Source organism: Vulpes lagopus, chromosome 11 (assembly GCF_018345385.1).
Source record: "Vulpes lagopus strain Blue_001 chromosome 11, ASM1834538v1, whole genome shotgun sequence".
NCBI lineage: Eukaryota > Metazoa > Chordata > Mammalia > Carnivora > Canidae > Vulpes > Vulpes lagopus.
Genome location: NC_054834.1, coordinates 97974071 through 97996174, shown reverse-complemented (window position 1 = coordinate 97996174; position 22104 = coordinate 97974071). Strand labels below are relative to the sequence as shown.

At 41.8% G+C, this 22104-nt stretch overlaps 1 protein-coding gene across 4 annotated transcripts in view; it reads left to right on the top strand.

The window, feature by feature from the left end:
* WIPF1 (WAS/WASL interacting protein family member 1) overlaps positions 1-21396 on the top strand; it is a 123685-nt gene extending 102289 nt beyond the window's left edge. For 3 of the 4 annotated variants that reach the window (XM_041722795.1, XM_041722796.1, XM_041722797.1), the window contains exons 4-8: positions 4275-4436; positions 7241-8017; positions 12984-13196; positions 13916-14029; positions 18372-21396. In XM_041722795.1, the coding sequence (XP_041578729.1) occupies positions 4275-4436; positions 7241-8017; positions 12984-13196; positions 13916-14029; positions 18372-18427 (1322 nt within the window). In that variant the 3' untranslated portion in view covers positions 18428-21396. Of the gene's footprint in view, positions 1-4274; positions 4437-7240; positions 8018-12983; positions 13197-13915; positions 14056-18371 lie in introns of those variants that run through there. The other variant, XM_041722798.1, reaches the window with a different exon arrangement.
* The last annotated feature ends 708 nt before the right edge of the window (positions 21397-22104 follow it).

The window sequence follows — 22104 nt, the reverse complement described above, 5'->3', positions numbered from 1 at the left end:
TTGTCACAGGCTCTTTGCAAGGGGCAAAGTCCACCCGTGGTTTTGTATTTGTTTGCAACTGAAGCCTCCCTGGATTCTATGTCAAAACGTTGACCATACAGAAGTATCCTGTTTAAATGCAGTATTCCAAAATCTATCATTGATTAATGAATAATATTTGACTGTCAAGGGCATTATTAATATTATTGGTAGTAATTAAAATTAGTAAAAAAATTGTAATTTTTTATAGAAGCAATTTTACATATAATTCTGGAAATTGTTATCATAATCTGATTTGTTAGGTGAGGTAATCCTTGTCATTTCACTATTAGATTATTTCTTCTGTCAGCAGAGCTCCCATAGGCTCCACACCTACAAAAATGCAGCGCTAACAAGGATGTGGGATCAATCCAATCAAGAAAAAAAGAAAACACAAATGAATAACATTAGAACTCAGAATGTAGATTAGTAAGAGATTCAAAGCAGATTTCTTTTAATGTTTTTATTTATTTTTATTTTTTATTTATTTATTTTTAAAGATTTATTTATTTATTTATAATAGATATATATATATATATAGAGAGAGAGAGAGGCAGAGACAAAGGAGGAGGGAGAAGCAGGCTCCATCCCGGGAGCCCGACGTGGGACTCGATCCTGGGACTCCAGGATCGCGCCCTGGGCCAAAGGCAGGCGCCAAACCGCTGAGCCACCCAGGGATCCCCTATTTTTATTTTTTATTTAAATTCAATTTGCCAACATATAGTGTAACGCCCAGTTCATCTCATCATGTGCCTTCCTTAGCACCCCTCACCCAGTTACCCCATCCCTCCACCACCCCCCTTTTGCAACGCCCTTTTTGTTTCTCAGAGTTTCTCACAGTTTGTCTTCCTCTCTAAACTTTCTCCACTCAGTTCCCCCCCCCCCGCTTCCCCCATGGTCCCTTTCACTATTTCTTATATTCCACATATGAATGACACCATATGATAATTGTCTTTCTCCGACTGACTTATTTTACTCAGCATAATATCCTCCAGTTCCATCCAGGTCGATGTAAATGGTAGGTATCCATCCTTTCTGATGGCTAATATTCCATTGTATATATAGACCACATCTTCTTTATCCATTCAACTGTCCAACAACATTGTGGTTCCTTCCACAATTTGGCCATTGTGGGCATAAAAGCAGACTTTTTTCAAATCAGAATGCTGTGATGAATTTATATGCTGAAACATGTTAAAATCTTTAAGAAATTAATTTTTTACAAAAGGCATAAATTTACCAAAATCCACTCATGTAGCTTTAATGAGCAAGGAAAAAGTTGAACACTTAATCAAGCTACTTCCTCTCTGAAAAAGCTTTAGAGCCAGACGATTGTATTCTTTCAGATTTTAAGAACGCGCCAATTCGGGATCCCCGGGTGGCACAGCGGTTTGGCGCCTGCCTTTGGCCCAGGGCACGATCCTGGAGACCCGGGATCGAAAATCCCACATCGGGCTCCTGGTGCATGGAGCCTGCTTCTCCCTCTGCCTATGTCTCTGCCTCTCTCTCTTTCTCTCTCTGTGACTATCATAAATAAATAAAAATTTTTAAAAAAATTTAAAAAAAAGAACGCGCCAATTCAAATGCTATACAGATCATTCCCAAAGATAGGAAGAGATGGAATGCTATCTGAATAATGTAATGAGACTCGCGTGATCCTGACCTCAAACTCGACCAAGGCAGCACAAGCACAAAAAGCAAGCTCTCTACCAGTGTCCCAGGGACATGTGGCGATGTGTGGAGGCATTTCTAGCTGTCACAACTTGGCCACGGAGGGGTTCCTACTGACATCTAGTGGGTAGAGGCCACTACATTCTACAGAGAACAAGACAGCTCCCCACGCACAAAAAATTATCTGACCTAAAGTATCAGTAGTTCCAGGGTTAAAGGCGTGCCTGTTAAAATCAAACTATGGTTGCCTTTAGAAATATGAATAATTGGGATCCCTGGGTGGCTCAGCGGTTTGGCGCCTGCCTTTGGCCCAGGGCGCGATCCTGGAGTCCCGGGATCGAGTCCCACGTCGGGCTCCTGGCATGGAGCCTGCTTCTCCCTCCTCCTGTGTCTCTGCCTCTCTCTCTCTCTATCTCTATCATAAATAAATAAATCTTTTAAAAAAAAGAAATATGAATAATTTATATTGTATAGAAGTTCAGTCATCAAAGTAATTACTTTCAAAACTAGAAATACAATAAGATATACAACTATGAGACAAGAGGAAGCAAAACCTTTATTATCTGCAGACCATATGTCTGGTAGAAAACCCAAGATAATAAATTTTTTATAAATTTTAATTTAGAAATTATAGCAGAACCAGGACGCCTAGGTGGCTCAGCAGTTGAGCACCTGCCTTCAGCTCAGGGTGTGATCCTGGGGTCCCGGGATCAAATCCCACATCAGGCTCCCTGCATGGAGCCTGCTTCTCCCTCTGCCTGTGTCTCTGCCTCTCTCTCTGTGTCTCTTATGAATAAATAAATAAAATCTATTTAAAAAAAGAAATTATAGCAGAATGGTTTATTAGATGTCAAATGAAATTTACTGATGCCAATGATAACCAGTTACAAAAGGGGAAAAACACCCCTTTCACAATTTTAACAAACAAAAATCTATCAAAGTAACCTTAACAAAAAAAAAAGCATGTGACCCATGTCACAGAAATTCTAAAACTTGACTGAATGAACCAGCAAACCTGTAAGAATATGCCATGTTTCCATATAGTCTAAGTATCATAAAAGTATCCATTCTCCCCTGTTGATTTGTAGATTTCGTGCACTGCTTATTAAAGACTTTAGAAGACTTTTCAGGGGTAAAACTTTTTTTTTTTAAGGTTTTATTTAATTATTTGACAGAGCATAAGCAGGGGGAGCGGCAGGCAGAGGGAGAGGGAGAAGCAGGCTCCTCGCTGAGCAAGGAGCTGGACCCGAGCCCAAGGCAGACACTTAACTGACTGAGCCACCTGCGTGCCCCTCCAGGGGTTGAACTTTAAACAGTGTTTAACCTTATAAATACAGACGTGCATACATCATAAATTATATGAGACACTTTTCTAAAGAAGGTTATAATCATGGCTCTCATAGATTTAAAATGAATATATGTCAAATATTTTATTTGAGTCATTAATTACTGAGGGAAGCAGTATAATGTTACCAGTGAAAAGTAGAAAAGTACTACACATATCAGAGCTAAAGTTAATTTACAGGTAGGTACAAAACCCATCTGTAATCAGTTGCATCCCACTGAACACTACTAATTTACATTTCTGTGGACAATTATTATCAGTTTTCTACAACTTACATAGTTGTAAAATAACTCAAAGACAAGGGAAATAACCCAAAAGGCTAGACAGGATACTTAGTAATCTTTTTCTTTTTTCTTTCTCTCTCTTTTTTTTTTTTTTTTTTTTTTGTTGTTGTTGTTTATTTGTCCATCTCAGAATCTTCCACAGTTTTGGGGAAATAAATGCAAAATAAAACAGTATCTTTGTACCATCTTCAAGTGCAGGGAGTCTTTTTAAATGTTTAAGCTAACCGTTGGGCTTTATATTTAAAAATTGAAATCAAACCATAAGGCCATTGAATAAGTAGATGGTCAAAAGAACTACAGTTTATTCATGTTCTAAAACACAATGTGGTCCCTTAAACGCATGTTTTCAAAAAATATTTGATGACCTGGGAAATGCTAACAATAAAGTGGTACATGAAAAGAATAGGCTTAAAACTGTTTAGTGATTTTGATCTTAATTTTGAGAAAAAAAATATATAAAATGAAAAAGTACTAGCAGGAAAAAAGTATGCCAAAATAGTGCATATTTCCAAGGAATAAAATGATGGGATGTTTTCTTTTCTTCCCCTTATTTTTACCATTTCCTTTCTTCTCACCTTTTACTGCATCTCCCCCTCCCTCGGGACTTACTTTCTTTGAAGATTCTTTTATTTGCCAGATCTTAGATATTAACTCGGACGTAGCTAGCCAAGTAGGGAGCGTGGGGGCAAGGCATCATCTATTACTGATTCTCCTGCCTGTGACTGCCCTGGAGTGAAAAAAAAGAAAAAAGAAGAAAAAAAAAAAGCTTTTCTGACTGGGGGTAGGGTGAATTGTTAAAATCCTGCATTTTAATGAAATCCCAGTAGTCCCCCATAAACCCAATCTGAGCCAGCTCCCTGTTTGACTGTCATTGTTTATTGTTTACTTGGGCTAGGGCTGGACTCTGGTGATGTTTTCATACATGGTGAAGAGACTGTGTTTCCTTCCTTCTGCAGAACCTAAAGGAGCCGGTGCTGGTGGTGGCGGTGGCTTCGGTGGAGGTGGTGGTGGTGGTGGAGGCGGTGGCGGTGGTTTTGGAGGAGGTGGACCACCTGGCTTGGGAGGACTGTTCCAGGCTGGGATGCCGAAGCTGAGATCCACAGCCAACAGGGATAGTGGTAAGGAGAGTTTCCTTCTCTTAGTAACAAGATGAGGCACAGTTCAGTGGTTTGGAGGCTTGGCTTCTCCTCTAAGGCACTGTGCCCTTTCAAACATTTTAGATTGCTTGAAATGTTAACACCGTTTTTATGAGAAAGACTCTATTTAAGCATCTTTTTCTTTTTTAATTAAAATCAGACTGAGCTGTTAAATATTTGCCCGATCTCCCTGGAGTAACTTGTACTTTTTTGTACTGTTCTAAAGGGTGAGCTAGAGTGGGAAGAAAAAGGAGCAAATGGAACTTGCCACCCCTGGAAAATCTGCCTGGTGACCTGGCAAATTCGCTTTTCTTTGTGAGGTAGCCTAACCCAGCTGTCTAGTATAGTAAACACTTGTGAACCACTTTTCCAACAAACTATGGAGCATGTTTTACGGAATATAATGACATATCTTACTAAGTCTAAAAAGGTGTTTTGCATGACAGACATCTGGCATTTGAGGGCCAGTGATTCTAAATATTCTCTGCAGGAACACATGGAAATGAGTCCTATGGGATTGTCTCCAAACCTAACGGCAGAGAGAAAAATTGAACTTGGTCATGCCTAAATAAAAACCCTACAAAGTGCATGAGGCTCAATAAGATTTACCATAAAACTTTCAGTATTAATGTTTGTTGTGTTAGAAAAATTTTATTTCTAATTCTGATAGTTTAATATGCCTGCTGGGAAAGTATGAAATGCTCACAGTCACATGAAGGTGAAACCACTGAATCCTCAGGGTTGGATGGTCAAATGTAAAAAGATAAACTCCATAAAATAAGAGATTCTATCTTGCCAAACCTGCATTTACATTTAAATTTACTTATTTAAAACCCACCAGAAGGATGGCAGCAGCTGACTAATGCAGACGTTCAGTAGTTTGACAATAGGTGAAGAAATTAAGGCAAAGGGGCTCCCTGGGTGGCGCAGCAGTTTAGCGCCTGCCTTTGACCCAGGGCGCGATCCTGGAGACCCGGGATCGAGTCCCACATCGGGCTCCTGGTGCAAGGAGCCTGCTTCTCCCTCCGCCTGTGTCTCTGCCTCTCTCTCTCTCTGTGACTATCATAAATAAATAAAAAATTTTAAAAAAAATTAAAAAAAATAGATTTAAAAGAAATTAAGGCAAAGATAACTGGAAATAAAATCCTAAAATGAAGATGGAATTTAAGTTAGTGCACAAAATGGTATACAGATGTATACGTCACCCTAGTGTACCATCCGCATCATGAACACCATCCATGTGACGTGCACATGGCTGATAACTGCAGCTTCAATCTGAACTTGGAAGATATAATTTATCACAAGTTGGTGGACATAGAAATATACCACACAGTCATGGGAAATACAGCTTTTTTCTAGTACTAAAGTTGAAATTAAAAATTCTCTCTAGAGTTCATGTTACTCCGCTACATAAATCCATCCAGATGTCTCTCATTGTGCCTTGGATGAACTCTAAAGTCGTCTGACTTACAAGGCTCCTTATGACCTGTTTGCTAGGTTCTCCATGCTCACTGTGCCCCAGGCACACAGGCCTTAGCTTTTCAACTTGAAGCTCATTCCCACCCCAGGACCTTTGCCCCTGCTGGCCCTCTGCCTAAAGCACCTTCTTTCCATCTTTCTGTGGCTGGCCTCAGCTCAAACGTCACATCTTCAGAAAAGCCATCCCCAGCCAACCACCCTATCTGTCCTGGTCTCTCCCATTTCATCAAACTTTTTTTGTTTCTTTTTAGTACTTCTAACTATCTGAAAATATTTCTATGTTTGCCAGTTTATTATTTATCTCCCCCACAAGAATGTAAACCACAAGAGAGCAGCATCTTTTCTATATAGTTTACCCTTCTGTTTTTAGCATCTAGAATGATGGCTGGTAAACAGCACGTACTCAATAAATACTTGGTACGTTAATTAGCTTATGGTTGAAGTGGTAGGAGTTTTCAGGCTAACCATTTTTTTGAGAATTACCTTGGGTTCTAAGAGATTCTGGGGTGGTTGTTGGAATTTTTCCATAACTTTGGTTCCTTTTGTTGAACCAGAGTAGTTTAATATTAATTATGTAATAGAGTCATTCTGTCCTGCCAACGTTGAAGTGAAAATTGACTCAGTAAGGAAAAACAGACGGATAGTTCCTTGCTTCTTGCAGATTAAGACCAACCACTGGTGTCCAGTCTTTCAATTGAACTCTGACAGTTGCCTTTTCCTTTGTTGTTTTTTTTCTTATTTCAGTTATGATTCTCCCATTAAAGAAAAGTTTTCCACTTTTCTCCTGGGAATTTTTTTCAGAGGGACTAGGGAAGCCGTCCCATATGGAGATTCATGTTGGGATAACTAATTTTTCACCAAACATGGCTAAATCATTTTTCAGACTGGAGAGGTACAGGCACAGGAGGACAGGGATGGTGAGAGAGAGAAAGAAAACCCCTAGCAGAAACCCCATGTACCAACACTATCCTGCTCTTCTCCTCTCGTGATGGATAGGGATTTCTCCAGAACCCTTCCCAGCTTCACCCGGTGCTTGTCCACATGGATTGCCAGGAGGGCTCTCTAAAATCCTTTTGCAAGCTGACAGGTAGTGGGACCTGGAACTAGCAGGTAGGTACATGGGGATCCGTGATCTATTTTTCGGCCTCCAGGAAGGACCACCCAGAACCCGATTGACAGAAGTAATAGTTACCTATACTTTATGGCGTCTAGGAGAGGACTTCCAGTGGCTGAGAATACACTCTCGTTCTCTGATTTCCTGAGGGGCTCCTCATTTTCTAAGTGGACTTTTCCCCCCTGTTCTTCAGATTCTGGAGGAAGCCGACCCCCAATGTTGCCACCAGGAGGAAGATCCACATCTGCCAAGCCGTTCTCACCGGCAGGTGGCCCAGGCCGGTTTCCAGTGCCTTCTCCAGGCCACAGAAGTGGTCCCCCAGAGCCTCAGAGGAACCGGATGCCTCCCCCGAGGCCCGACGTGGGCTCAAAGCCTGAGAGCATCCCCCCGCCAGTACCCAATACGCCCAGACCCGTTCAGTCAAGTCTGCACAACCGGGGGGCCCTACCAGTGCCCGGGGCCCCCAGGCAGCCCAGCCCTGGGCCAACCCCCCCGCCCTTCCCTGGGAGCCGAGGCGCAGCTTTTGCAGGAGGCTCCCCCCGCCAGACATCCTCTAGCTCCTCATCGTCCTTCTCCAGCAGGCCTCCCCTGCCCCCCACGCCCAGCAGGGCCTTGGATGACAAGCCGCCCCCTCCACCGCCCCCGGTGGGCAACAGGCCCTCCATCCACAGGGAAGGGGTCCCACTCCCTCCCCCTCAGAACAGCAAGCCCCCAGTGCCTTCTACCCCCAGGCCTTCCTCCTCCTCCTCCTCACAGGCCCCACCCCCGCCACCTCCACCCAGCAGGCCCGGCCCTCCTCCCCTGCCTCCGGGTTCCAGTGGCTCCGATGAAACCCCAAGACTCCCACAGAGGAATCTGTCCCTCACTTCGTCTACACCGCCTTTGCCTTCGCCAGGGCGATCAGGCCCTCTTCCGCCCCCGCCCACTGAGAGACCCCCTCCTCCGGTGAGGGACCCACCCGGCAGATCAGGTAAGGCACCGCCCGGGCTGAGTGGCGAACTTTTTTTTTTTTTAAGGATTTAATCATTCCTGAGAGACACAGAGACACAGGCTCTCTGCGGGGAGCCCGGTGCTGGACTCGATCCCGGGACCCCCAGCCAAAGGCAGATGCTCAACCGCTGAGCCCTGGGTGCCCCTGCGCGGCCCTCCTACAGCCCAGCCTTCCCTATGTCCCTTGGCATCTAGGATCCAAGGGTGTCCAACAGCAGCTCTGCTCCTTTCAGTGACACCCCAGTGTCTGACTTCACCCTGACGTCCTGTGCGCCTCTGGGGAAAGTGGGGCGTGGTATTTCTGTCTGTGTTTTAGAGATGAGGAGACTGGGTAACCTATAAAGTCCTCACCGGCTAGTTACAAAGAGGCTAGAACTTTCACCTCCCGTTCTCACATGTGCTCACCACTCTACGGCCCTGCCCTCCCTAAAGAGGATTGCAGCTGTCCTACTTGGGGAGCTAAATTCCCATCTCCGGCAAGAGCGATCCATGATCAAAGAGCGATTCGGGGCAGCCCCTGTGGCGCCGCGGTTTAGTGCGGCCTGGGGTGTGATCCTGGAGACCCAGGATCGAGTCCCACGTCAGGGTCCCTGCATGGAGCCTGCTTCTCCCTCTGCCTGTGTCTCTGCCTCCCTCTGTGTGTGTGTGTGTGTGTGTGTGTGTGTGTGTCTATGAATAAATAAAATCTTAAAAAAAAAAAAGAAAAAACAGAGCGATCCATGATCAAAGAGCGATCCATGATCAGGAGCGATCCATGAGCCAAGAGTGATCTGTGATCGCAACAAGGGCAGCGATTTAGGAGCTAATGAACTTTTCCTGTGCTGCTGTCTTCAGCTGTCAAGCCTAGAGGCCACTTCCCTGCCCACTAAAAACAAGTATGAGAGCCCGTTTTGTTGTTAACATCTCTGGCACATAGATGCCTTGGAGAATCAGATAAAGGTAGAGGCCTTTTGTTCATAAAAATGCTCCTAAGCATAAACTCTTTCAGGGATCACAGGCCCTTGCTGAAGCTCATCTGTGCTCCTGCCTCGGGTGGAGAAAGCTGGATCTCAGGGAGGAACTTTGAGACTAAATGAAATGAAGTGAGGGTTCCCTAGAGCTTACACTCTGTCCTAATTATAATAGGTGCTTTTTATTTCACAGTGGTTATTGATGGGTTTAGTAGAACCATCTACGTTTTTAATTTAACCTTATTATATATATATACAAGATGCCTGGAAATGGGGTATTTTTTCCTTTAGGAGAAGTTAAGCTTTTGCTCTGCGACCTCAAGCACCTAATAAACACCCCCCTTTTTTTTTTTCCTAAGATTTTATTTACTTGAGAGAGAGAGTGAGAGTAAGCACTCAAGCGGGGGGAGGGGCAGAGGGAGGAACAGGCTCCCCACAGAGTAGGGAGCCCGATTGGGGGGGGGGGGGGGCTTGATTTCAGGACTCCAGGATCATGACCTGAGCTGAAGGTAGATGCTTAACCAACTGAGCCACCCAGGCGCCCCTAAACACCACTCTTTAAACCAATAGTCCTTGAAGGTGACCATGGGCTAAAATCACCCATAGAATTTTAAAAACTGTGATCACTGGGTCCCTGCCCCAGGGTCTCTGGTTTCATTGGTCTGGGTTAAGATTGGGCATCAGGATATCTGGAGGCAGGCTCCCCGGTGATTATAAGGTGCTGCAAGGTTTGAGAAGCGTTACTTCAAACCACTGTGCCACAGAGAGTAGGGTACAAACATAAGAAGCTACTACTAGTCCCTTCAATGCAATCCCTACCCACCGTGGCATCTCATTAAGCGTTCTCCAAAGAACAAACAAGAACAGATAGATGAATAAAATGCAGGGTTTTCTTCTAATTCAACAGCTATGGGTTTTCCCCTAGACTGAGGAGCTTGTTTGCATGGCTTTCCCAAATGGACAAATCAACAGATTAAATCTTCCTCCAAAATAGGATAGGCTGTGACATATATAATATTTATTATTTCTTTTAGTTACATAAGTCATATCTGTTTATTATGGAAAATACACAAAAGTATAAAGAAAACATAAATGATCTATATTCCTGTCACCATCCAGAAATAATCATTCATAACATTTTTATTATCCTTTTAGTCTTTTTTAAAATATATGTTTTGAGGGGTAGGTGCCTGGCTGGCTCAGTCAGTAGAGCATGCAATTCCTGATCTTGTAGTCATGGGTTCAAGCCCCACATTGGGCATAGAGTTCACTTAAAAAAAAAAAAAAAACTCAAGACGTGTGTGTGTGTATGTATATATATATGTATATACATATATAAACATATATGTCTTATATAGGTTTACAAAATCAGTATCGCACTATACATACCATTGGTTATTTGCTTTTTATTTAACAATATCAGCATCATCTGATATAATTATAAACTATTCTTGTACAACCTGACTTCTAATGGCTGCATATTAGATCCTACAAATTTACCTTTATTTAATCATTCAAACTATCTCTAGATTTTTGCTGATGCAGATAATGCAGGGAATACGTTCTTGTAGCTAAATATTTCTGCACATTTTTATATATTTCCTTTGGATTAGTTCCTCAAAATGGAATATCTTGGTCAGTAAGTATGCATCTAGTAAACCATAAATTTCATAGCTACTTCCAAATTGACCTCTAGAAAATTCCTACCAACTTACATTCCCACAAGGATCCTATGAGAGGTGATCAAGGGCCATCTCTAGTGTGAGAGGTGGCTTGGCTTCATTGTAGGGGCATGAGCTTCAGATTTTGACATATTTGGAGTCTTGACAAAATATAACTGAGGTTTTTAACTTTCCAATACCAGAGGCCTCCCCTGTGTCCCTACACCCCTCAAGGTTGCTGTAAGAATTAAACAAGGCAAGTCTGTATAGTGGTTATCTTAATTCCTAGCATGTAGTGGCATTCAATAAATGATGGCTTATTAGTATTATTATAAGATATTGAAGGGCAACCCAGGTGGCTCAGCAGTTTAGCGCCGCCTTCAGCCCAGGGCGTGATCCTGGAGACCTGGGATCGAGTCCCATGTCAGGCTCCCTGCATAGAGCCTGCTTCTCCCTCTGCCTGTGTCTCTGCCTCTCTCTCTCTCTCTCTCTCTGTGTCTCTCATGAATAAATAGTCTTAAAAAAAAAAAGACATTGAAATATGGGGTGCCTGGGTGGCTCAGTCAGGTTAAGCATCTGACTCTTGGTTTCAGCTCAGGTCATGATCTCAAGCTTGTGAGATCAAGGCCTACATTAGTCTCTGTGCTCAGGCCAGAGTCTGCTTAAGAACCTCCCCCTCTCCTCCCCCTCCCCCACCCTAGCCCCTGCTCACACTCGTACTCTCTCTCTCTTAAAAAAAAAAATGTAATCTGTTTTCTATGATGCTTGCCTAGGTTTGGAGCAAGAGACCTATAAGGTTGGAGTTAGGAACATAAACATTTACTTTAAAAGAAAGAGAGAGATCAAGTTGATCAGGTTATAGAATACCAGGCCCCATAATATTGTTTGCATTCAGTGACAGTTATGTGGTAATACCAGTGGAGTTACCCTACAGCATGTGAGACACTTCCCCTCCGCCGCCCCCCCCCCCAATAAATCAACTCCTCCTGACTGGGACTCCAGCCATGGCAAACAGATGGGGCAATAAACCCTACCAGCAGAAGCACTGAAGACTCCTTGAGAGACGCATCAGGGCTGGCCATGCCTCTCGCCTCCACCGGGGGTTGGGGGTAGGATTTCCAGGCAGGGATTTCTGCAAATGGGTGGCTTGTTCGTTTAAAGTCCTTTATCTGGATTCTGAATCTGTAGTTAATAAACGATATTTATATTTATAAACCATAAGATGTGATAGTTACATAAAATGGCAGCATCTTGCAAACGAAGCCACATTGCTGAAGGCCAGGAATAATTACCAAGGCCATTTTGATTTGCCTGGGAATGCTAAAGTTTGTTTTTTTTTTTTTTTAATTTGCTCATAATCCAAAGAGCCTCTGAATTTGGAAGATGAGTCAAGCAAAATAGATTTTTGGGGTTTGTGTGTGTGTGTGTGTGTGTGTGTGTGTGTCATCAAAAAGTATTTTTTAGGAACTTAAAAATTTCTGGTTATACCATACCACTGCATTTTTTAAAAAATGGCTTCAAATACTTATGTAGTGCTTTTTATTAGCTTTTTGGCTACTTATTCTTGGCAGGAGTGCTGTGAGACGACTATCTGGTGCTCTCCTGTATATAGAAAATTAAATTCCATGTGGTAACCAGTTTGCTCAGGGTCTGGATTTTGCACCAGCATGCACAACCATGCACATTCACTAGCTGTTTGTTGCTCTCTGCTAATTTGTCTGCCCAAAGAAGAATAACCCAGAAGAAACTCCTGCCAATCTCAGGATGGTTGATAATTGGGTTTCCAGATGCCACTGCTGCCTAGGGACAGATCATATGCATCACAGAAGCATGCCTGTGGAATTAGCAGTACTACTGTGCATTTAAAGGACCTAGTCCCTCTGAAGACCTAAAATAACCTCATAACTGTCTTTTTTCAATTCTTTTTTTAATGGCATTTATTTCACAAGTATCATGTCACATTAATTAGTTCAGTAGCTATTTAAAAGAACTATTAAAAAAATTAAAGGATTATAAAATGTTTTTTAAAGTATATAGTTGCCCATGTAAACAGATTATCAACTGTATCATCTCATCTCAGTACTAACTCAAATCCAAAACAGCCAGTTGGCTATCAGTATGCACTCTTTGCACATATACATGGGTACATCTGTGCAGTTCTGTGTTCATATGCACCTGTTCATTGCTTGGCTAAATCTCCTAGAAAGTCTCCACTATTTCTCCATAAGCTCTAGTAAATAGGGCATGCATCCAGTAGGTGCTCAAACTGCACATCGACAGTGATGTAGGATGTAAGGTATTGCGCTAAATGTTGTCCTTTTTGTTGTTGTTCCAGGCCCTCTCCCACCACCCCCTCCAATAAACAGAAATGGCAGCACATCTCGGGCCCTGCCTGCCACCCCCCAGTTGCCGTCCAGGAGTGGAGTAGATAGTCCCAGGAGTGGACCCCGGCCTCCTCTTCCTCCCGACAGGCCTGGTGCTGGAGCACCTCCCCCTCCTCCACCATCAACATCAATTAGAAATGGCTTCCAAGACTCTTCAGGTGAAGGTGAGGTGGGGTCCCTATTCTGGGGGGAGGGACCTTGGAAACATTTACAGGCTACAGGGCAACCACCAAATGGTAAATGTGTGTGTGTGTGTGTTGTATATGTTGTGTGTCTGCATTAACATTTCTTTTTCCTGTGATCCTCATTGTTAGCACACTGCTCTGCTCTAAGTACTTCAAATGAATAGTAGTAATCCTCCTTCCTCTACTTCTCAAAAAGGCTGATCATTTTTCTCTCTCATTATTGGAGTCTCATTTTGGTTAACTTTCTAGAAGATTCTAGAACTCTTAAAAAAAAAAAAAACACTTTTTGTAATTTATCCTCTTATTACCTGCCTTTCTCAGCAGTTTACTGGGGCAAGAGGCCCAGTGATCTACAAGTATTAAGCAGCTTTCCTCTGCCTTTATTATGAGAGGGTCTCAGTTATTCCTGGGCCCACTGGCAGGAAGAAAGTGATCTTGAACTTTAGCCCCCAGCTCCTGTGAGGAACTGGCTGGTCCTAATCACTCTTGTTTGAGTCACTTGGATCTGTCTGTGCTTTGATTTGCAGACCAGTGTATGTCATTGATGGGCTAATCAGCGACATTTGTATCATTTTCAAGTTTTCTCTAAACTTCTAGGCATAAAACTAAAAGTGATCTCTGCAATTCTCTCTGGTCTTTCATTATGTAAGTCTTATAGCAGGTTGCTACTGACGATACTGTTTGTTTCTCTCCCTCAGATGAGTGGGAAAGCAGATTCTACTTCCATCCAATTTCTGATTTGCCACCTCCAGAGCCATATGTACCAATGGCCAGAACTTATCCCAGTAAACTGGCAAGAAGTGAAACCCGGAGTGAGTATTTCTGCAAGGGATTTTAGTGGCTTCATAGTTGAATTGCCTGGGTTATATACAACTGAGGATTATATAGGAAATCCAGGCCTCTTGCCTGGAGCAGGACAGGGAACCTCATGTGGAGCCATCAAAATTCTGGTAAACTCCCCATCCACAAGTGATGGGGACAATGGAGGTATCCAGAATGCATATAAGAAACGATTATTTAAATGTGTCATTACAAGCTCAAAATAACTTTGGTTTGCTAATAGGTTAAATTTTGTTGCTTTGCTTGTTTTGGACAACCTTCCCTCTTTCGGTTTTCCTAACATAGAACAAATAGTGACATCTTCTATTCCTACTACTTTTGTTACTAATCATAACAAAAACTCATGGTAACTGCTTTGGTATTTTAAATATGTTATGATTAGGGGCATGTGGCTGGATCAGTCACTGGAGCATGCAACTCTAGATCTCAGGGTTGTGCGTTCAAGCCCCACATAGAGTATAGAGAGCACTTAAAAATCGTAAAAAAATAATGATAAAGTAATAAATGATTATAGCTTTTAGAGATTATGGGTATATTATGGTATATCTCGATACATAATCTCAATAAAAAAAATCACCACATAGCATATATTTATTATGAGCAGTTTCTCTGCTCATTTTTATCTATATGATTCTGATTGATTTATCATTATAATTATAGAGTATAGTCTTTTGGTGGTGGGGTTTACATAACTTTGCTTAGTAAAACACTTTCCCATTTTATCACATGGTTTTTTATTTTATAGAATTCCATCAAATTGGCATAGAATAATTTAGCTTACCATTATTGGACATTTAGATTGTTTTTGGGTTTTGCTAAAATATATGATGCAACCACAGAGAAGTGAATCACTTTTCCTCTATTGAAACAAAAATGTGAACAAAAAGAGGAAATAGAGAAACTGAAATTTTACAATAAATGGTTAGAACAAAGAATCAGCACAGAATGTACACAGATCACTGAGGCAGGTCAGACTTACAACAGCTTTATTTACCTTTTTAAAGATTTTTTTATTCATTTATTCATGAGACACAGAGAGAGACAGAGAGAGTCAGAGACATATGCAGAGGGAGAAGCAGGCTCCATGCTGGGAGCCTGATGTGGGACTCGATCCTGGGTCTCCAGGATCACACCCTGGGCTGAAGGCGGCGCTAATCCGCTGAGCCACCCAGGCGTCCCATTACAACAGCTTTAGATTTAGAACCAAACTCCCAAACCAGAAATGAGTGGAGAAAAAGTGAGCGTTTCAGATAACTGCCACAGCACCCCTAGCCTGTCCTCACTCCTTAGGCAAAGCTCTTACACATACTCAGAGCCTACTGACTCTTTAACACACGGTTCTTAAATAATTTTTGGTTGGATGTTTCCCAACCGGAGAGCAGATTCATAGCTGCTTAAGTTAACATTGGTTAGAAGCAAAATCAGTGGCTTCAGCGAGATGTGTTAGGTGGCAGTCTCGGGTCAAAGGAAGAGACACAGAGTTGTACTTTATGTCACAAGACAGTACTGTTGGATTGTGAAGAACATGTCAAACTGTGCTCTGTGCCACTGCTGAAGAATTTGAAAAATTAGGTGTTTGAAGAAAATTTCCACGAACAAATGCCAGAAGTAAATAGAATAGTGCTGCTTGAAAGGAAAAGTGTAATTACTAGAAAAACTCATTTATTTATGTGGAATACTCCATTCCTAGATGGTGCCTAATAAAAAAAGGTATAAATAGGGCAGCCTGGGTGGCTTAGCGGTTTAGCGCGGCCTTCAGCCCAGGGCGTGATCCTGGAGACCTGGGATCAAGTCCCATGTCAGGCTCCCTGCATGGAGCCTGCTTCTCCTTCTGCCTCTCTCTGACTTCTGATTCTCATGAATAAATAAATAAAATCTTTAAAAGAAAAGATATAGGGATCCTTGGGTGGCGCAGCGGTTTGGCGCCTGCCTTTGGCCCAGGGCGCGATCCTGGAGACCTGGGATCGAATCCCACGTCGGGATCCTTGGGTGGCGCAGCGGTTTGGCGCCTGCCTTTGGCCCAGGGCGCGATCCTGGAGACCTGGGATCGAATCCCACGTCGGGCTCCCGGTGCATGGAGCCTGCTTCTCCCTCGGCCTGTGTCTCTGCCTCTCTCTCTCTGTGATGACTATCATAAAAAGAAAATAGAAAAGATATAAATATAATAAAATTATACAAGAGTGGAAAAGAAGTCTTCACGTGGGACAGATACCTTTGAGCTCTGTGCGTGTGTAGCATGAAGAGGGGCTTCTTTCTGATAAGAGCAGAACCTGTATCTCTTCCTTTTGGAGCACTACCAAACCAATTCGCTTTAAGGAGTTATCCATATTGACTCTAAGTATTTTTCCTGATTTCTTGTAAGCATCCTTAATCTAATAGAAGTTCTCTTTGTATATTTAAGTCAGTAACAGAACCATCCTCCCTCCGCTAGATTTTTAATTTCATAGCTGAACACATTCCCTTCCCTGTCCTGCTGTCTCTAAGACTATATGTGACTTGAGGACTGGAACTGCTGTGCTCATTACTGCATCTTCCTCAAGTGCACCGAACCTGAAATATAATAGGCATTTTAAAATACTTCTGAAATTGGTGAATTAATGCCCACTGCCCCCAAAAAATGTTTTTGTAGATTTGCTTTAAATATTTCTAGTATTCTCTGTGTTTAATGGATCATCTCTCTGACAAAACTAACGTGCTGTCAAGCAGTTTTGGCTCTGTGCCTGTAGCTGCCTTGGCCTCTAGATGGGGCACCGCCTGGAGGGCCCCCAGGCAGCCCTGAACAGTGCCATCTAACTGCAGCTCTGCACAGGCCAGGCTACATTGTACAAACCACTTACAGTATGTCAGCTGATGGTCAGGGCTCTACAACACATGACTGCTTTCCATCCAGATGAGTCTTTTCCTCAGGAGTGGGCCCAAGACAAGACATGGTTGAGATGGCAAGAGGAAGAGGCAAGGTAAACGGGCTGCCAGTGGCTTCCTCTGACTCCTCCTCTTGCTCAGAGAGTTGGTTCTATCTCGGAAGTCCCTGTCGAGATGCCTACTAAAGAATCTGTCGGTGCCCACTCACCTCGGAGTCCCCCCAGAACAGACCTACTCAACAGACATGGGCCCTCCACTAGATCTGCTCACAGCATCTGAGCACCTGGCTTCATGCCTAAAACCTGTTAGGTCCTCGGAAAAACATACATGGATTTACAAAAACGGTGAATGGATTATAAACCTGGTACTCGTATCCATGAATATGCATAGTTTTTAAAAGAACACAGTCAATGGTGAAGAGGCAAACCGTGAAATGGGATAAAATATTTGCAAATCATATATCTAATAAAAATATATCAGGATATATAAAGAATTCCTGTGATTCAACAACAAAAACCCAATTTTTAAAATGGTTTTAATACTGGGATGCCTGGGTGGCTCAGCAGTTGAGTGACTGCCTTCAGCTCAGGGCGTGATCCCAGGGTCTGGGATTGAGTCCCACATCAAGCTTCTTGTGGGGAGCCTGCTTCTCCCTCTGTCTGTGTCTCTGCCTCCATCTCTGTGTCTCTCATGAATAAACAAGATCTTTTTTAAAAAAAATGAGTTGAATACTTGCATAGGCATTTCTCTGAGGAAGATATCCACATTGCCAAAAAAGCACATGAAAAGATGCTCGATACCACCAATCATTAGGGAAATGCAAATAAAACTACAGTGAAATACAACTTCACACCTATTAGGATGGTTACTATAAAAAAAAAATTAGAAATTAAAGAATACCTAAGTGTCCAACAAAAGGGAACTGATTAGATAAATATAGTAAACCTATATAATAGAATGTGATGTGTCACTTAGAATTATATGTATAAACAGTAACGGCTCTGAAAAATGTCCATACAAACTATACATGATCTTATTTGACAAAGGAAAAAAGGAGCTGTTTATATACAGAAAATAAATGGAAAGTATTTATATAATGTTATGGTTATCACTGGGTAGGACAGGCATTGGTTAGTTTTCATTTTGTTTTAGCTCATCCATATTTTCTAAATCTCTAACACGTACTATGTGATAAGAAGAAAAGTAATTTTTAAAAATGTTCTTAACTTTGTGCAAGTACTTGGTAGCCAGCATTGGGTCATCCCTCTCTCGTAATGTTCACACAGATGCTTGCTTGCTTTCCCTCGCTTCTTCTCAACCATGGGTGCCAGTTACATACAGCCTTGGTCATAGAGGGTGAGGTGTGGGTACTTCTGCAACCACCCTTTAGGAAGCTATGATCTCCCTGTACAAACTAACTAAAATTTCTACTTTGTCTGTTCTTCCATCAAGGTGGATCCAACCGGAGAGAAAGGGGTGCCCCACCACTTCCTCCCACCTCAAGGTGATGTTTGCCTGCTCTTCTCCACCGGAGTCCAAGAGCTCCATCTGTTGTTGCTGTCTGAGGGCTGCAAGCGCCCCTCCCCTTGTCTTCCCTGGCTCCCTTCATACTGGCAGCAAGGAAGAAGGGAGGGTGATATGGGAATATGTGTGTGGGGGGGGGTAGGAATGCAGTAAAGAAATGCACCTAGCTTTTTATATTGTGTATATTCTCAAAGTTATTGCTTGCTTCAGCTACAGCCCGCCAAGTGTTGGCTGCTTAGGAGTCAGTGGGCTTTTGTGGCAAGGTAGCGGAGATGAGTTGTGTCCTAGCTTTCAACCAACCAATTCAAACATTCACTGCTTATTTGCTACAGACTATAATATTAAAGTCCCTGAGACCTATTTGCTTCCATGCTTTTTTTGCATGCTTGGCTTTCTGTCTGCTTCCATGAACCACAGACCAAGTTGCTGCATTAGGGCTCACATAAAATTTTTCAATTATAGGCTGTCCAATCTTGGCAGTCTGATAAGCTCAAGTTAGAGCTGTCCAACAGAAGTACAATGTTAGCCACATACACAGTTTTTGAATTTCTAGTAGCTACATTAAAAAAAGGAAAACAGGTGAAGTTAATTTTAATATATTTAACCCTAATGCCCAACTTATTATTATTTCAACCTGCAATCCGTATGACAGTTATTAATGAGATATGTCACATTATGTTTTGGTACTGTCTTCATAATCTAGTGTGTGTTCTACATTGAAAGCACACCTCCATTCAGACTAGTCACATCTCAGGTGCTCGACCATCACATGTGGCTGGTGGCTGTCGTATTGGACAGCACAGGTCCAGGAGATGGAGGCTAGTGCAAAAACCTCTTGTTTCAAAAACAAAAAAGGCAAGATGAACTTTAGCAATTCAAAAAGTAAAGTTAGGGCCTAACACCTTATTCAGCAAACAGCTTGACCTTAGATTTTGCTCCCTTATTTCCCATCTTTCCTAAATGTGTGTATACAAGCGTTGCTTCACAATACCAAGGTCAGAAATTGATCTAACAGGGTTTACAGTCACGTGGAACAAAGCCATTAGAAACAAGGTGAAAGCCAGCCGCGGTTTAGGGGCTCAGAGCCAGCTGCCCTGAGCTCACCTGCCCTTTGGACCCTTACCTTGCACTTCATTCCTCTGCCGCCCAGCATCCACCTCCAGATGGGTAGGCTCGGAGGCTCTGTAGCTATGGGGAGGGAAAGTCAGGAAAAGGTAGCCAGTTGGAAATGTGGAGGAAGAAAGCAGGTTCAAGTTGATGGGCAAAACTCTAAAAGTCTAAATCTGATGTTTATGGGGGTTGAGAGAGATTGCTACTATAAATGAAGAGAATTTGTCTTGACTCTGTTGGGGGAATCATTTGCCTTGGATCTATGCAAACAAAGCTCCGTGAAAGGACCACAGGGATGAGCCAGGCTTGCCCTTTTTTTGTATGATTTTGTTTACAAAACTTACTGGGACTTTTAAATCCAGCTATAGATTTGGAAAAGAAAATATTTCCATTTAGATGTTTTATATGGTTGATTATGTTTGAAATTACCATTACTTATTTTTTAAAAGCGCACAGTCACATATGTGTATGTATACCTAAACTTTGTATCATGGTTTCAGTGTATTGTTCATGTATTACTGGGAAGTGCTAACAAGAAATCAATCCAAAGAAAAATTTGAAAGAAGCATTCCTATTTATAGAATAATTGTTTCATTTATATAAAAGCAAAAGAACTTAGAGTTCTAATAAATGGGATATCTAATAAATTATGAAGTTGCCCATTTGAATATATTGTATTTTTATAACTTTCCTTGCCAAAGTCCTGGGCTTAGAATATTAGAGAACTTTGTTTTGACCGCCCCCTTCTCTACCATCCATCAGTCTTTCATATATAGTCATTTGGGACCCTTTACCCAAAAAGAATAAAAAAATACAAAGTTGTAACAAACTTGGCAAAGTATTTTCAAAAGGAATTTTTCAGGTAGTAGCAGCATCATTTTATTTTGGATTCTTTGATCATGTATCAACAGTTGATACAAATCCCTATGAAAAAGCCTAATGATGCACTTCAGAAAATATGGAATCTAGCCTTACTAGCAAATACGGCAGAAAATGTCTGATCCAAACAATTTTGGATCTAAATTTTATTAGGGGTAGTAAGAATGGCCAATTTCCTTGTATATCCCAACTTTGTAGGTACTGTCCTAAAGTCTGAAACAGAGTCACAACTCAAAGTTGCAATTCATCCAGGATACAGAAGTTTAAGAATGTATTTAAATAAATGTTTCATTAGTACACCTATACCCTTTCTCTGAAAGTTGACAACCTAATTGGATCCAAAACTGAATAATCTCTATGCTAAAATCTTGAACTATGGCAAATCACAAAAATGAATATTTTCTTCCCTGAAATCAGGGCTTACATTTGGGTTTTTTTTCCATAATATTTCCAGATAAATGTATTCAAGATGCAATACAGTATTTTAACATTCACATATCATTTTATATTGAAATGTATTACAGTATTAAAATTCAGTGTTCAGTATTTATTTCACTATGCATTTTATTTAGAAGCTGAAAAACGTTTAATCCAATGGTGCCTTACTTTGTGATTTGAAAGAAATCAACTTTTTATGTCTAAGTAGCAGATTATTTGCAGATCTGTAAAAACTGGTAGGCCTTTATAGTTTAACGTGTAATACCAATTTTGTTATTTTAGTAGCAGAAATGGGATGATTGTTAAAGTGCCCAAAATTTTTTGGTATGAAATTAATTTTTCCCTGTTTGTAATCAGGGACAGTAAAGGAAAGCAAATGTTTTTCATACCACTGCACTATGTAAACATGCACATTTTGGAATCTGTGTCACCAGGACATTTTAAATGGTGGGGTAGCGTCTACCCTAGACATCTGTGTCTTTGTCAGTTAGCCAGACAATAAATAAAAGCAGAATAAGAGTGTCAACTGGTGGTTTTTATTTAAGTATTGTCTATGTAAATACAAATGAAAAGGCAAGTGTCTGTTTTGTACTCTGGTAAAGAAAGACAAGCTTAGAGAAAAGAAAAAGAGGGGGGTGGTGGCAGCGGTCTATAGTGTGTGCTCCTCACATCCACTTCCTGATTCCTTGTTGTTCCTGAGAACCTGCATCTTAGTCTGCTGTCTCCTTGAGGCAGATGCTTCTACACTACGGTAAAGATGAATGATGGAACCAATGAGCAATAAACCTACAAGGACTAGCACTAACTCTGAGAAATACAGGAAAGGCCAATGGGAATTTAAGAGGCCTAATTTTTTAAATTATCTGCTGTGCGTGCACGTGTGTGTACATACCTTAATATAGTATAATGGCTAAAAGAGATTAGGAAAACCTGCCTCCATCTCTTACTTGCAGGCTGTGAACTTCTCTGAGCTTCAGCTTCCTTATCTACAGGGTAACTACCTCACAGCATTAATCAGTGCATGAAATGAGATAATCCAACAAATGGCCAGCAGACACGTGAAAACAGACACATCGCTCAGCATCAGGGAAATACAAATCAAAACCACAATGAGATACCACCTCACACCAGTCAGAATGGCCAAAATTAAGTCAGGAAATGACAGATGTTGGCAAGGATGCGGAGAAAGGGAAAGCCTGTTATACTGTTGGTGGGAATGCAAGCTGGTGCAGCC